This window comes from Ahaetulla prasina, chromosome 4, assembly GCF_028640845.1.
Source record: "Ahaetulla prasina isolate Xishuangbanna chromosome 4, ASM2864084v1, whole genome shotgun sequence".
In the NCBI taxonomy this organism is placed as follows: Eukaryota; Metazoa; Chordata; class Lepidosauria; order Squamata; family Colubridae; genus Ahaetulla; species Ahaetulla prasina.
The window spans coordinates 44882705-44899978 of NC_080542.1; the positions used below are offsets into that span (position 1 = coordinate 44882705).

The following is a 17274-nucleotide window of genomic DNA, read 5'->3' on the forward strand; positions in this document are numbered from 1 at the left end:
GAATGAAGAGTTACTATCCATAGGTCTGTGCTTGTCGTAGAGGTTTTCTTGGCCTCTGCAGATTGGGGGAAGTTTAGGTGTATAATTTGCCCCATTTTAAATACTGTACTGGTCTTTTAATTGTTCTTCAGAGACTGCATTTCCTAAATCTTCAACAAAGATGAAATATTTCATCAGCCTTTTTTCTGACTGAGCTCTTGGTATTAGCAGCCCAAGGATATCCAGATGATTATCATTGGAAGATTTGGCTATTTCATACATAAAACTAATTTATAGTTTTGTAAGATCTGTCCCAGGTCTTAAAAGCTGGAAACAAGGGACTTAGTTGACATTGGAAATACCTTTGCATTGGTGAATGCATGCCTTCTATGGACATCTAGACATGAATTATGGATCATTAAAATGTTCTCTTGGACAACCTACAAATGTGAGGCCTTAGGACTGTGTTTTTTCTTCATATCATATGAAGAATTAGCAGGCATTAGTAAAAACCCTAAATGTTGTCCTTTAGTTTGCTTATTTCTTGGGCAAGTCCTCCAGGGGTGGGCTTTGCTTACCTTTACTACCAGTTTGCATTGTGCCCGCACATGCGCGCTCGCATGCGCAGATCGCTTTTGATGACGTTCGGGTCAGTGGGTGGAGCCTCCTGCCGGTTTTACTACCGGTTCTATTGAACCAGTGCAAACTGGGGGCAATCGACCACTGAAGTCCTCCAATTATTTTTTCTTATTGGGAATAAATCTTACTATGTTCTCTCCCTGAAGTTTATGTCTGTTTCTCTCCCCCACCTTTCTTTTCTTTTTGTCCCAGAGAAAGTTTGAGGTCACCAGGCCCTATTTAAAAACTCTATGAGTGAAAGTTGCTATCGCCGACAGTTTTCAGCCTTCATTTTAGTTCTTTCTCCAACTCTCTATAATTTAAACCTCAGAAGTGAGTGGATGGAGCAGCTATGCATACTGATCATTGGGTACATACATCCAAAAACCACTGACCTAAAATTCAGGGCAGTTTTTCCTTCCCCTTCTATGACAATCCTCTCCCAATACGTCCTCTCTCAATACAATCTCAATTCTCATATAATTGAGTTTGTTACATGTGCTTAAGCTGCAGCTGTTCTATAATAAGTACAATCACTTTCATTTTTGATATCAAATATTATTAGCTTTCCCCCCCCCCTTTACTTGTAAAAAAAGAAAGCTGCTGTGGTCAATTTGAAAGAACTCCTTGCTTCAGAAGTCCCTAGGGCAGATTGTTGGAGTAGGGTCTGCACCTGCTGTTGTTTATTTATTCTGCAGGGATGTACAATTTAGGGAGGCAATCTTCTCAAACATCAAAACCGTGAGAAAGTATATAAATGTTCTTTTTTAAATATGAAAAAATGAAAGTTATATATTGTTTTGGTGACAATGGATCACCACGTTTTTAAATTTGATAATGATTAGCTAAATTCTGCAGGTATCAAAGCAAAGGAGAAAAATAAGAAGTGTCTTTGTTTAACTTCAAAAAAAAAAAAAGATTCAAGCTCTTCTTGAAAGTGTTGTTTTGAAACTCCTTATTTTCTCACATGGGATGAGAGCGTCTCAATGCATAATTAAGAGAAAAAAGAAACTACTACATGTTTAGAGATATTCCGCTTCTTTTTTGTTATGCTGCTGACCTGCCCATTGCTTTCAATAGTGTTTCAGCAAATACGTGATCTGGGCTTCTCACTAAGTAAGGCTGATAGCATTTATCCATCGTTTACATGTGAGAAACAACTGTTGAGGAAGGTAGTGATGAGTGGCCATTGGCTTCTGACTTATAGCTCAAGACCTGGTTGGCTTTACTTGGCCTTCCAGTTTCAAATATTATGTAAAAAGAATTTTTCCAATGCATTTCTGTTATTGTTATTTGGCAAGTATTGCATGTCCTGGTATACGTAACCTATTTGAAGTGATATGGAGAGGAACAAAAGTACTATCATAGTGATTTTTTTTTCTAGAATTCCACAGTAATAGGTACCTATTTTTTTAAAAGTAATATCTGATGAATATTGTACAGATTTTTTAGGTACCTATTTTTTCAGTGATATCTGATGAATACAGATTTTGAAAATAATTTTGAAACAGGAACAATTAAAATATCACAGTTTAAGCTACAGTCCATTTTTCTTGCAAGTAGTGAAGAACGTGGAGGCAAGAAATTGGGTTAAATTCCCTTCACTCAATCTATTCCATGTTAATAATGTATTCCTAATTCTGTAACTCCCCCACCCCCACCCAAAAGTACTTGGTTTTCTTAGGAAAATTAAAGCAGTGTTTTGATAATGGTTTGGAAAGGTCTTCAGTTATTGAAGTTTGTATACTCAGAGGTTGCAGAGGCCCCATGTATGTTCCATAAACCTTAGTGGTAATGCAAGGGAAGCGGTTAACACTTTCCTGCTGCTTCAAATGAACTAAATTTCGCAGTTATGTAACAGCCAGGAGCAAGATTTTAAGATTTTTCAGATTCTTTGATAAGGTGATAAAGAGTGGAGTGAAAGGAAGAAATTAACTTAAAAAGGGAGACTGTAATATCACCTTTAAAAGAGGAAAATTTGATTAATCTTCATCAAAGGCAGTTGATCAGTTTTCGGTGAACAGACCAGTCATGCAAGGAAAAGAGCCTGTGAAAAATACCAGGCCATGTTACTGGCCAATGTCACAGATGGGAAATGGCTGAGCAGTTGAGATGGAGTAGAAGCTTTCTCCTTCTCCTGCCTGGGTTGGATTCAGGGTTGGGATGGAAATGGTGCACCTCTCAGAGATCTTTCATTTCTATTCCTATCTTTTTTTTTTTTAAGAAAAAAAGTGGCAATTGAGTAATTTGCCCCAAAACTTCAATATGATCTTGTACTGAGGTGCATATGTACAGATTGTCCAACCCTGTCGTAAGTAAATTTCAGGGACATCCATAGATGATGTCAAAGAAGTCACAATGTAGCCATGATCATGCAATAAAAATGCAAATTTGCACTAGGCTCAGTTTGCAGAGACATTCATTAAATTTTGCGTCAGAATCTACCCAGGAATTACATGAGTTGCTTTAGGAGTGAATTTTCTGTGTTGATAATGCATTTGCACTTGGAGGTCTGGGAATATATTTAGTTATTACATGAATTCCACTGCAGGTATTATAAGACTTTTGTATAGGTTTTTTTTTCAGAGCTGTCACTTTGGAAAAGGGCTCTAACATTTTCAAAATTAGAACACAGTTCTGAGCCCATCTAATCCATACCCGCTTGCATTACTGAAGTGATGTCAGCTTTGGAAGCCATATTAGGCGGGAAGCTTCCGTGCTTCCACTTTCTCATATGTGGGAAAGTAGGGGGAGATTTAGTAGAGGGGTTGTCTTTAGACATAATAGCATTCTTCCTGTCGGTCAAGGTCAGGAAGAATCCTGCATCTGGAGAAGGAGTGGTTGGAGTGCTGTCTCAAGATGGGATGGTTGGAGATTGGAATATGTGATCAACTGAGGAGTGAGGGAATGGTTTTGTTTTGATTTACTGAGGGAAAACCCAGCCCCCTCAGATTCGGGTTTTCCCAGATGTGCCAGTTTACCTATCCTAGTAAATAGAACTATGAAAGATGCTTGATTCAGAGTTTTTACTTGGAGTTGGGTTTTTTTCTGGAATGCTGACAAGTGATACAGTACAGTGTTTACAAAGACTCAATTCTTTCTTGTGTTTGCCTGTTCTAGATTCCCAAGTTGCATGCCTGGACCTCAGCCGTGGTCAAGAACAGACAGAACACGCAGGTTTGGCCCATTAAATTCTCTTCATTTCCTTCCTTAAAAAAGCTGCTTACCTACTTGTGACAGGGCCCTCTTGGACAATGGTACAGACCAACAATAATCTTCCATGTTGGAAGCTTTTATTATATTATTATATTTTATTATATATAAAACTTAACAAACTTATTTATCTTCCTACCTTACTGCTTACTATTAAGTCTATATCATCCAATATTTAAAGCACCCAGTACCTAAAGAATAGCCTAAATGTCTCAAACCTCATTAAAATTCCTGCTATGGTGATTCATCATCTTCCTCATCATTTGTCTTTGTTTTCTTGTCATTAAAACTGTATCAGGTTTACGGAATATTTTGAATGATAAGGGTCCTAACATATACCATGAAACAGAAAACATACAAACCGGTGAAGATGAGAAAGAATATAATTCGACTAATGGAAGAGAGAGAGAAGGTAAAATAGAAGTTGTACAACTAAAATTCATAATTTGGTAAACAGAATGTGACATACATATATATATATATATATATATATATATATATATATATATATATATATATATATATATATATATATATATATATATTTGTTTTCTGAGGTTTTCGCGGATCTGTATAGATCTATCTATCTATCTATCTATCTATCTATCTATCTATCTATCTATCTATCTAACTCTATTGTTTTACAGGTAGTCCTCAACCTACGATCACTATTGAGCCCAAAATTTCTGTTGTTAAGTGAGACATTTGTTAAGTGACATTTGACCCATTTTACAACTTTCCTTGCCATAGTTGTTAAGTGAATCATCACAACTGATAAGTTAGTAACAGGGTTAAGTGAATCTGGCTTCCCTATTGATTTTGCTTGTCAAAAGATTGTAAAAGGGGATCACATGACCTTGGGACACAGCAACAGTCATAAGTATGAGTCAGTTGCCAAGCAACTGAAGTTTGATCACATGATCATGGGAATGCTACAAAGTGTAAAAAATGGTCCTAAGTCACTTTTTCAGGGCCGTTGTAACTTTTTACGGTCACTAAATGAACTTTTTAAGTTGAGGATTACCTGTAATAGCATCATTGTGAAGACATGTCTTTCATAACCCGAATGGGTCTGCTGGGCTTTTAAGGCACATAGAACAATGTTTGTGGGGAATTGGGGGTGGAAGTGAGGATTAAGAAGATACTGTGGAGTAATAGACACAGGACAAAGTTTGGTTGATGGAAACTGGAACTACATGGGTGACAAAAGCAGGAGATGGTCAAATCTTGACTCCTGGGTTACAGTCTAACTTGTTCTTCCAAAATTGCCATTAACTGCAGCTTTATATTGAAATGGATATCCTAACAGAGAAAAAAAGTCCTCTCCAGGTAGAAAAGTTACAAGTTTGGAAGGAGTCAGAGGGCAAATCGACTCAATTTTTTTTTTTTCACCAACAGAATTTAGCTCGGAAACGTTGTCTTTATCTCTTATAGAGTTAGCAGAACAGTAACTGTCTATACATCAAAAAAAAAACAAACGTGATAAGCAACAAGGGAGATAAAAAGGAAAAGGTCACGAACTTCCTCTTTATTTCCCTGCACGGCAGAGACTTCAGTTTAAGCCAAAAAAAAAAGGGGGGGGAGGGGGGAGAAGGACCAATTTTATGTGTTTAATATATTCTATTTTGCACACTTCACACTGAAGAGAAGTAGCCTATTCAAACAAAAAAAAAGGAGAAGAAGAAGACAGCAGGTTTGAACTTATCATGCTTCTGGCATTTTTTATGCTTCTTTTCCAGAGAAAACACATTCCCGGCTACTGCTACTGGGAATTTCTCCCTATCCCGTTATAACCATTTAAACACCACTCAAAGGTGTTCAAACACCACTTAAAGGTGTCTAAGTCACTCTAACATTTCTCTGTTCCACACTGTGTTTGTATAACATATGAAACGTATCATGGCTTACAATGTATCTTGGTTCTTTAACATTAAATGGCAATACATTGGGCTCTTACAATATGTCAAAGCACACATTACTGAATAGTGGTGAATAATGGAATAATAGTGGTGAATAATGAAGCTCATTTTTGTCTTGCTTAGCATGTTGTGTTTTCTAAGGCTGATCATTTTCAAATATGTATTTTTCCAATTACCACTAATGGTTTCTCCCCCATTACAACCACATTTATTTTATTTACTTTTCAAGACTTAATAGCAATTTAATCAAAACTGATTCTGGAAGTCCCAAAATTTGAATTCCCTTCCCCTCTAGCCCTTTGTATCCTGGCCAACCAAACTTCAAGAATCTAGGAAGACTAGCAAAAATATGTCATCTTTGCAAAGATAATATATTTTTGCTCCTTTTCCTAGACTCTTGAAGTCTAGGTTTTCACATCAGTCCTAAGTTTTCCATACCACTATTGTTCATAGTCATTCCTGTAAGCAACCAGTAGGTTTAAGCTTAATTTTGTGTTGCTAAAATTTTTGGCCAGAGTCTTCTGAAACCCCCTTTGCAGTGCATATGGTGAAGAATGAAAAATAAAAACAGAAAAGGGATTGTTCATAATTATTGCTGGTATTGTTCAATATAGATTTTCAACAAGGCCATTTCTAGCCTGCTGCTCATTCAATACTATACCTCGGATAAATTGCTGTCCTTAGAAAAGTGCTGTCCAGTTTGGAAGTTGGAAGTTTGGATTAAGTGGCTATCAAGTCTTGAAAAGTAAATAAAATAAATATGGTTGTAATGGGGGAGAGACCATTAGTGGTAATTGGAAGGGACCTTAGATGTCTACTATTCCAAGCAGGAAACACTATACCATTTCAGACAATTGTTGTCCAATCTCTTCTTTAAAAGTCCTAATCCTTTCCACAGAAGTTTTAACTGAGAACCTTGTATGCAAATCTTCCTCATATTAACACCTGCTTGTATAAATAGACCACGTTTGTGCTCTGCTGACAGATAAGCAGCATCTTGTATGAGTCTATAGAGATTCTGGGCCTCTGTGGCTCAGACTGCTAATGCAGTCTGTTATTAACAGCAGCTGCCTGCAATTACTGCAGGTTCTAGTCCCACCAGCCTTCCATCCTTTATAAGGTAGGTAAAATGAGGACCCAGATTGTTGGGGGCAATAAGTTGACTTTGTATATAAATATACAAATAGAATGAAGACTATTGCTAACATAGTGTAAGCCGCCCTGAGTCTTCGGAGAAGCGCGGGATATAAATGCAAATAAATAAAATAAAAATAAATAATAAAATTCTCAGTCGTCCAGGTCGGTGGTTGTTCCAAAGGTGCTTTTTTTTCCAGGAGCTTTCTTGTTTTTCCTTTTGAAGACGTATCGCTTCTCATCCAAGAAGCTTCTTCAGCTCCGACAGGCTCTTCCATTCCCCACTATCCTGTCAGAGCTAAAGAAGGTTCTTGGATGAGAAGCAAAACATCTTCAAAAGGAAAAATAAGTTGCCTCCTGGGGGGGAAAAAAAAACACCTTTGGGACTAGCATCTTGACAGACAGAGAAACAAGGACTGTTCCATATTTGTGTGAACTCCGCTCCCAAAAGTAAGAGATTCATGGGGATATTTTGCCTGTGCATAGAAATATGTTTCTTTCTCCAACATTACTACACCACTTGCTCCCCCCCTCCCCCAGCAACGAGTGACATTGAAACCATGCCAAAGTTTGTGTAAAGCAGTATTGCAAGCATTATTTGATATTACATAGGACTCCCACAGACCTTTGAAGGAAGCCTGGTGATAAGATAAAGAAAGCCTGGGCATCTAAAATGCCTTTAAAAAAAAAAAAGATAGAGAAAGCTACGTGGAAGAGATAACCAACAAGGGGCGCAGAAATCACTTATTCTCATAAAGAAAAATGAAGACAATTGTTATGTCTTCGTTAAAAAAGGTCAAAATAACCCTCTGGATTTTTCAAACAACTTCTTTAAAGACACGTCTTTTCTATGTGGGAATTTGAAATCATCGAGTTGGTGCATGCAAAAAAGGAAAAATAACTGCAGCATAAATGTTCCTACTTCAGGCTTTTAAATTAACTGGTGTGGTGATGGTGGTGTTTTATGGGCAGGAAAGAGGAGCAAAGAAGGTGGGAAAATGAGCCCAAAGTACACTTAGGCTTGTAGCTGAGGTTCCAGCCACCCTTGCCTTAGAAGGCGTGTGGTTGTGCTAGGAAAGGAAATGCCGTGTTTTTCTAGTCAGAAAATTAGATCTTGTGTACTGTCCTGCTGAGTTAGAAAGTGGGGTGCAACTGAAAAATTAATAAAATATATTTTTTAAAAAATGAAAGGAGGGTGCAGGTATGGGGTGATGTAGTAAACTCAGCTAATATTTTTCTGCAGAGGTTCACTCAGCAAGCAATTATAGAAATTATAGAAAGGATTAAAAACCTGAAAAAGTTTGTGGAACCCGAGACACTACAATGGCATGGCCTTCCTTTAACTGTGGCCATGATTTGAAACTCATAGTCAGGTTTTATCGTTTCTTTTTCTCTTATTGTAATAAAACATAATTCTATAGCTGAGAAATAAATGAAGTGCTTCTCTTTTCAGTATACGTAGCACTAAGCACAAGACTCAGTGCAGTTCACCCTAAAGGCAAGTCTTCCTTTCTAAAGATACTTAATTGTTAAATGTATGTTTAGCCATAGGAGAGGGAAAGAAAGAGATATATACAGACGCAGGGGCAGAAATAACATACAAAGTTACGTACGGAGAGCAGCACAGATACATGAAGAAACATGGTTCAAAAACGATATATATGAGCACGTAACTATATGATTTTACACAATTTTCCTTGTATAAGTAGACTACAAGTAGTCTTCATTTAATGAACATAACTGAGTCTAGAATTTTGATCAGAAATCATTGCATTTGTTGAACAAGTCTCTACATGATCTGATTCAATTTTATGATTATTTTTATAACAGTTGTAAGGTGAGTCACTGTGATTGTTAAGCAAATCACATGGTCATTAAGTGAATCATGTGATCATTAAGTGAATCCATTCTACTAAATTGAATTCTTTGACATAAATCAGCAAAAGGTGTCATAAACCATGGTCATGATTGGCGGAATTGTCGCATCCCATGAAGCTAAACAAAGCCATGAAGATAAACTAAGTGTCTGACCTGAAACTCTACAATCCCAAAATCCTGTTCACTATTCAGGAATTTGTTATGAAGCTAGTTTATCTGGAATGGGCTCTTTGAAATAGGAAAATAACAATATCAACCACCATCAATATAATATTTAGTTATGCTTTCTGAGATAAAGTTGCTTCAAATACCGGGATGCCTTCTATATTGGAAGCACAAGTTCCAGTATTTAAAAATCTTAATAGTTTTCCATTTCTTTGTTTCATAAGAATGCCCCTTCCCTTCCCTTCCCTCCCCCCCTCCCATCCCCTTCCCTTCTTAGAGGTGAACCAATTTGCACTTTGCGTTCATGCTTGGTAGGGAATTCAGAAAGTTTTGTTGCTATTTATAGCTTGTGAAATTTCCACCAGGTGTTTACTGTCTGTTTGAGTTCATTGAGGCATCACCCCAAAACTGAATTATTTAAATGAAAAACAAAATAAGTTCAAAACTAATCCCTTCCTACCCTAGTGTTTCACTGGACTGAAAAGAGAGCCACCCCCCTCAAAAAAAATAAAAATCCAAACAGTTCCACAAGGCCTATGTCACTCCCTTTCATGAAATTAAAAATGATATTTCTGCAATTTCTTCCCACTCACTTTACCAAAACCATAGTGTAAATGAGTGAAGATCAGAATGACAGATATTAAGAGTGGAATGGTGTAAAAGGAACCATGGATAAATGGCTCCTTCCTGTGAACTATCCACAGAAGCCAAACTGCATGTTACTCTCCTAAGCTAACAAGTCTCTAAGTTAGCTTTTATGTCTCTAAATTCTTCAGACAAACAAGACATTGAGATCAACATCAATATTCTTTCTCCATTCTTTTGTGACCAGTTTTTCTCAGTGATAAATGCTCTGATGTTGATAGATATTTTCCATCAGGACCATTCATCTTTTTAAATAGATTTTGTGATAAGAGATGGATTTTTCTAACTTAGATTTTTTTTTTGGCTTACTTTGAAGGATCAGGTATAGTGCCTAATTTTAGGTCAGGACAGACTGCATGTGGCTTCATTTCTTCCTTGTTTATATGCATAGCAAGATTCAGCCACTTTTGGATTGCATAATTCAATGGTGGTTTCAAAATTTTTTATTACCGGTTCTGTGGGCCTGGCTTGGTGGGCATGGCATGGCTTGGTTGGTGTGGCTTGGTGGGCATGGCAGGGGAAGGATACTGTAAACTCTCTATTCCCACCCCACTCCAGGGGAAGGTTACTGCAAAATCCCCATTTCCTCTCGATCAGCTGGGACTTGGGAGGCAGAGAATAGATGGGGGTGGGGCCAGTTGGAATTTTTACTACCGGTTCTCTGAACTACTCAAAATTTTCACTACTGGTTCTCCAGAACTGGTCAGAAACCTGCTGAAACCCACCTCTGGTGTAATTCTACAATTTAAGACCATTTTTTGTCTTTATAATGCAGGGTGGGAAAGCCTTTGTAGTAGCAATTCGGTGAAATACTTTCTGCAAAAATGTATGAGGAATGAAGGATGCATAGCAATTTATCATCACAAATGTGAAAGTGGAAATTACCTTAGTTATCCAGTCCATCTCTCAGTAAATATAGGATTCACTAGATCATCTGTTTGTAGATCTCCAGAGAAAGAGAATCAGCATTATCCACTGGCTGATAACTCATTTAGTCCTGAAGGTCCTCTTGTATATGACTTAAGGTTTGGGTTTTGTTTTTGTTTTTTGTTAGATGGGTAGGAGGTAAAACAGCCATGATACTGTTTTAGCTGTCATGTTAGCTATTCTGACAGTTAGTGAAAAACCAATGGGCTGGGAAAATCAATCAGTTAAAAATCCTAATGTTGAAGAAAAAGTAAGAATTATTTAGCTCACTTTGTAATATGAATCATTCTGATTCACACTTAATAAAATAGCACAAAGTAGCTATCTTTTCATTTTTGCATTTCTCTGTGTTTTATGATAGTTTGATACAACATAAAAATGAGTACAAAAGTATATTAATTAGGAGGAAAAACTAGAACTAAATTAAAACCTCTCTTTTTCTTTCATCTATCTATCTATCTATCTATCTATCTATCTATCTATCTATCTATCTATCTATCTATCTATCTATCTATCTATCTATCTATCTATCTATCTATCTATCTATCTATCTATCTATCTATCTATCTATCTATCTATCTATCTATCTATCTCTATCTATCTATATGATAAAAAGGGGGGATGCATTTTCATGCCTCCTTTTTTGAAAAAACAAAATAAACTGAAATTTTAAATTGGTGCAGAAATCAGATGGACTGAAGTTGTGAATGAAAAGCTGTAGAAAGTTTCTAGGACATTTTAAATAGGCTATTTAGGAAAGGATGGCCTACACATTACCTCATGTATTGATGGAGGTGGGTTGTATGCCAAGGAGGAGGTGGGTTGTATGCCAAGCAAAACATAATTTATAATACAACATAATTATTCTTACTAAGGCTTCTATAGACATGAGAACAAACTTACATTTTCAAATGAACAAAATAAAATATTCCTAGTTGGGAACAAAATGGTTGAATTTAGTGTGATTTCACACTCTCAGAAATATTACTTCAGTAAATAAATAATGTTCACCTGGCATATCTTCAGAAACTGCCTCCCCCCCCCCCCCCCAATCTACAATGTACTGATTTTCACTGTCTGACAACAGTATTGTGATGATTGCTGGGATAGATAGGCAAAATAAATTTGAGTTTCCAAAGCAAGATTTAATTTTCGCAGAAGTTGAATTTAGCTTCTAAAATGTTTCTTTTCTTTCATATTATATTATCCTGTGAAACTCATTTCCAATATGGATAATGATTCTAGCTCAGGAAACTCATTTAGTTTTATCCCAATTGTATTTTATTTTAAAGTTTCAAGAAGGTTCTGGAAAGAAGTTTTAGTTTTATGTATGTATGTATGTATGTATGTATGTGTATATATATGTATATGTATGTGTGTGTGTGTGTGTGTGTGTGTATATATATATATATTTGTTTTATATATATATATAAATTTGTTTTCTGAGGTTTTCACGGGTGTTTGTATGTAGGTCTTTGGTTGTTCGGGTTTTCTCCCGTGTAAAATTGGAAATGTCTTGGCAACGTTTCGACGAAGTCTCATTCGTCATCTTCAGGCTTCAGCTTTGTGCTTCTGGGAGCAATGTGTGATCGCAGCTGTTTCTTCCTTTTAAACTTCTTCCTTTTAAAAGGAAGAAACAGCTGCGATCACACATTGCTCCCAGAAGCACGAAGCTGAAGCCTGAAGATGACGAATGAGACTTTGTCGATACGTTGCCAAGGCATTTCCAATTTTACACGGGAGAAAACCCAAACAACCAAAGACCTACATATATATATATATATATATATATATATATATATATATATATATATATATATATATATATATATATGTATGTATGCATATGTGCGTGTGTGTGTGTATGTGTATGTGTGTGTATGTGTATGTATGTATATATATATATGTGTGTGTGTGTGTGTGTGTGTGTGTGTGTGTGTGTGAGGCGAAGAGACAGAGAAAGCCATTTTTTGCCCCAGAGAGTAATTTTGTATGGAAGGGAAGGTGAGAAGAAATAATAAAATAAGAATATAGGTAAGAATTGATAGGTTTTTAAAAGGGCAGCCAATAGCTCCTTCTTCATTATCAATATAAATATGGTAATTACAGAGTAACATCCTGAAATTTCAGTAGTAGTTATTGTCAGCTAAATATATACAGAATGGTAAACTAAACTACAACATCTTCTATAGATTTGGTCAGATGTTTTACTGAATTCAGTGAGATGTACTGAGACTTATTAGGAGACCATATAATACATTTTCAGCTCAAGTATATGAATTCTGGCCTTTCCTGTTTTCATTAATGGAAACAACACTGGAAGTTTTAAAGAAGAGATTGGAAATGGTATAGTTAATTTGAAGTATAGGGTTTATTTGAAATGGTATAGTTAATTAAAGTATAAGATTTCCTGCCTGAGCAGGGGGTTGGACTAGAAAAGGGGTCTCCAACCTTGGCAACTTTAAGCCTGGAGGACTTCAACTCCCAGAATTCCCCAGCCAGCTTTGCTGGCTGGGGGGTTCTAGGAGTTGAAGTCCTTCAGGCTTAAAGTTGCCAAGGTTGGAAACCCCTGGACTAGAAGAACTCCTAGCCCCCTTCCAACACTGTTATTCTGTTATTCATCTTTTGATGAGTTTTTGCAGTTTTCAATAGGTTATAAGAAAAGCCACTATAGTGTCATAGTTATTAGTCAAGGCGTTGGGCAGGGAGGATTCTGGTTTTGGTCCATCTTCAGCCCTAGAAATTCTAGGGTTGTTTTGCCTCCCCCCCTCTCTTTCAAGTAAATCAATTACAGGAGGGTTGTGGTGAGGGGGGGAAGAAGAGAGAGCATTGATTACCATGATACAAAAAGCAAAGTGAAAATCTAATTCACTGTAATGGGTTGAATGTGGTGGGATTTAAGGAAAGCTTCCAGATCAGACTTTTTTTTTTTTTAAATCAAGCATACTGCCATTTTGCTGATCAGACTATTTATTAATTTATTTATCCAGTTTATTGGCCATTCATCTTAGCATAGGGTAACTCTTACAATAATATTTGAATTGTGTTGCCTGTGATCAAACAGCTATTTTCTCAGCTTTGGTTTTCTGCCAGCCAGCATTTGTTTTCCATTGAGTTTTTAAATAAAGTGCATTGAAAAGTTCAAGGTTTTCTTTGGGGGGAGCTTTCCACAGCTGGAGCATGGTAAAAAAAATCAGGAGGAAGATTCAGGTGCATCCTTTCAGTTTCCTACCAGAAGCTATCAAAGGCTGAGATGCTTATACAAAAGCAAGTGGTTTAGAAGAAAGGCGAACAGCAGATATTTTTACCATGGAGGAACCTCAAAAAAAAAAAAAAAAAAAAAGACAGACAGAAAGAAAAAAAACATCAGAATGAGTTATATATACCCAGTGGAGTTCCCAGAAAAAAAATTAAGAAACTCCCCAAATAGAGGACTGGTTTTCTTTTGTGCAACAACCAAAAAGTCCTGACTTTTGGGAAAAGTGGCATTTTTTATGTGAAAAGAATTGGCACGATTTGTAGAATCTGATTGTTTCCAGAATTCAGCACTGAGAAGTATATAAACACCTTTGCAGGCAAGGTTAATAAATAAAGCAACATGAGTTCTCTAAAAGATATTCCCCTTTTCTGAGTCCCTCTTTCTCTTTCAAAGCTTCTCCTTAGTACTGAACTGTGAAAATGGAAGGCCTCTTTTTCTGCCTAACTGCTTACATATCACTGCCACAATATTCCTTTGCAGCCTTACCTGAGAAAACATTCTTCATCAACGCTTCTTCTCACTTAGAATCTGCAGTACAAAACTTGTGAGGAACATTGTAGTTCATATCCTCTTAGGATGGTTGAAACAGTAAGGCAGGTTCACAGCTATCATTTTAAGAGTTCTAGAATATTGAAATTATTCTTGTTTTGGGGATTTTCATATACCATTATTAATCCAGTAATAGAATACATTTTAGCAATGCTTCTGAAAGGTCTTAAATAAGATGTTATTTATGTACTATCTCATGGTGCTTCTGAAAATACAGAATACTCAACTTTTTTCTTTAAATTGGGACATATCAGCTTCTTTCAAGAAGCTTTCACAATCCATATGGGCAGTTCTAAGTCAACAACTGCAGTTGTATTGCTTATCCCTCCCATCCTTTAATCTCCTATTATGTAATCCAGGAATCTCCAACTTGATAACTTTAAGACTTGTGGATTTCAACTCCCAGAATTCCTCAGCCAGCCATATTTTAAAGTTGTCAAGTTGGAGACCCTTAATACCTGGATTTTCCAATATCTAGGCATAGTACATACCTTCTCTCACTCCGCATCATCCAATTCACTACATACATGTTGGCATGGTTGATTGATTGATTTCTTGGTTTATGATCCCAGACCAGTAAATAATGGTATAGTCATAAGAAAAGGACATATAGCATGGCTGAAATATCATCATTACAATTTAGATTGCAACGAAAGTCGTGGTGACTGGAATTTTTTTGTAGATGTACAGTATATTTATAATTAACTCTCCCTTATATCACTTCCCTTCAAACTGTATAGAATTTAATGATATGTATATATCCATAAATCCATAAAGCATGTTGGTGAAGACTATGAACAATACCATTTTTTTGTTGAGACACTGTTATTTATGAGTTGAAAGAGAATTAACATTGATTGGCAGACATTTCTCTCCAAATACAAACCTTTCAAAACTATACTGAAAATATAATCATATCCAAACTATTTTAGTGACTTGCCACAAATGCTTCCAAAGTGGTGGCCATCATGTCTTAAAAAAGGAACTCTTAATGGAAGTTAGCATTTAAGCTAATATTACCTTTTCCAAGTTCCAACCTATTTTGAATGCAGCAAATTTGTTTTGTAATGTAAGTGATGTCAAGAGGAATGAGTACTTAAAATGCAGTCCTGTTACTTGAAATCCATTATCACAATGCTTATGCTGGAGATAGGCAGTTTTTAGAAAACTAAAAAAAAGATCCCCTTCGTTCAGATTTCAGAATCAATTTACTACATTTATATTTGCTAAATGACATGTCAGCCTGTATTGCTGAGCAATGAAAATATGGAAGGAGAATAACATCTGCAGGTAAGGTTCATTAAACAAGTTAAATGAATGTTTTCTAAACATAAAAGAACATTTCTGTATCAAACTGAATGTTCAGTTTAAAGTTCTATTCAGTTTTGACATCAGAATTGAGAGAGCCAGTCAAATGTACTGGATAAGGCATCAGGCTAGAAATGGGGAGATGGTAAGCTCTAGCTCTAATTTAAGCACAAAGCCAGCTGGCTGACTTTGGCCCAGTCAGTTTCTTTCAGCCATAGGAAGGAAGTAACGACTCTTCTCCTCTCCTCTCCTCTCCTCTCCTCTCCTCTCCTCTCCTCTCTGGAAAATATTGAATGTAATGGTAGGATTTTATTGATCTAAAATACATTTCATTATGCATATGACTGATTATTTTATCAAAAAAACTGAAAAATATGGAGGAAAGAAATAAGAAAATATAAAAAATACTATTCAACAACAACAACCATGTTGATGTTATTTCCAGAAGAGAGCATACTTAAGATCAAATTTGACTATGATGAAAAACAAGATGGAATTTTGAAGTCTGAGCCAGTAGAAATTGGAGAAGAACCCAGGATCCTTTATAACTGCAGGCCAGAATACGGAGACTATGACAACATCGAACTGGAGAGGCATTCTGAGCCATGTGACCTTGTCAAATCAAATACTGCAAAACTGAAGTGTGACATTTGTGGATTGGGCTGTGTCAGCCTCAATGTTCTGGTGGTTCACAAACGCAGCCATACTGGTAATTATAATTCATTCAGAAGAAAGATCTCATTTGAAAATACTTGATCTGAGGCTGTTCCAGTAGCCACTGCAATGCATTAAGTTGGGCAGAGCCCAGGTAGTGATCAAGCCAGGTAGAGTGACACAACTTTATTTATTTTATTTATTTATTTATTAATCATATTTATATACCGCCCTATCTCCCGAAGGACTCAGGGCGGTTTACAGGCACTTAAAAAACACATAGACACATAAATACACTATAAAAACAATTAAAAAACTTATTCTATAAGCCTGTATTTTAAAATATAAAAAATAAAACCCAGTTAAAACACATAAATTTAAAATCTAGCTCAGTCCTGCACAATTAAATAGGTATGTTTTGAGCCCGCGGCGGAAGGTCCGAAGGTCCGAAAGCTGACGAAGGCCGGGGGGTAGTTCGTTCCAGAGGGTGGGAGCCCCCACAGAGAAGGCCCTTCCCCTGGGCGTCGCCAGGCGACATTGCCTCGCTGACGGCACCCTGAGGAGACCCTCTCTATGAGAGCGCACGGGTCGGTGAGAGGCATGCGGTAGCAGTAGGCGGTCCCGTAAATAACCCAGCCCAATGCCATGGAGCGCTTTAAAGGTGGTCACCAAAACCTTGAAGCGCACCCGGAAGGCCACAGGTAGCCAGTGCAGTCTGCGCAGGATGGGTGTCATACGGGAGCCACGAGGGGCTCCATCTATCACCCGCGCAGCCGCGTTCTGGACTAACTGCAGCCTCCGGATGCCCTTCAAGGGGAGCCCCATGTAGAGAGCATTGCAGTAATCCAGGCGAGACTTAGGTGGAATGTGTATGTATGTATGTATATATGTATGTATGTATGTATGTATGTTGGGGAGGAAGGTACCTTGAAGATGTTGTTACTCTTATGCACTCTGAAAGGAAATTGTTTTGGTTAAGAAAGCTACTGATTGGCAACTGGTGGAAACTGTGCAATATAATCAGAA

General features: G+C 36.9%; 1 protein-coding gene across 1 annotated transcript in view; it reads left to right on the top strand.

The window, feature by feature from the left end:
• The window catches only part of IKZF3 (IKAROS family zinc finger 3), a 58686-nt gene that overhangs the window by 2314 nt on the left and 39098 nt on the right, over positions 1-17274 (top strand). Inside the window, exons 2-4 of the mRNA XM_058180771.1 lie at positions 3718-3774; positions 4109-4222; positions 16040-16303. Coding sequence (XP_058036754.1) covers positions 3718-3774; positions 4109-4222; positions 16040-16303 — 435 coding nt within the window. The remainder of the gene's footprint in view (positions 1-3717; positions 3775-4108; positions 4223-16039; positions 16304-17274) is intronic.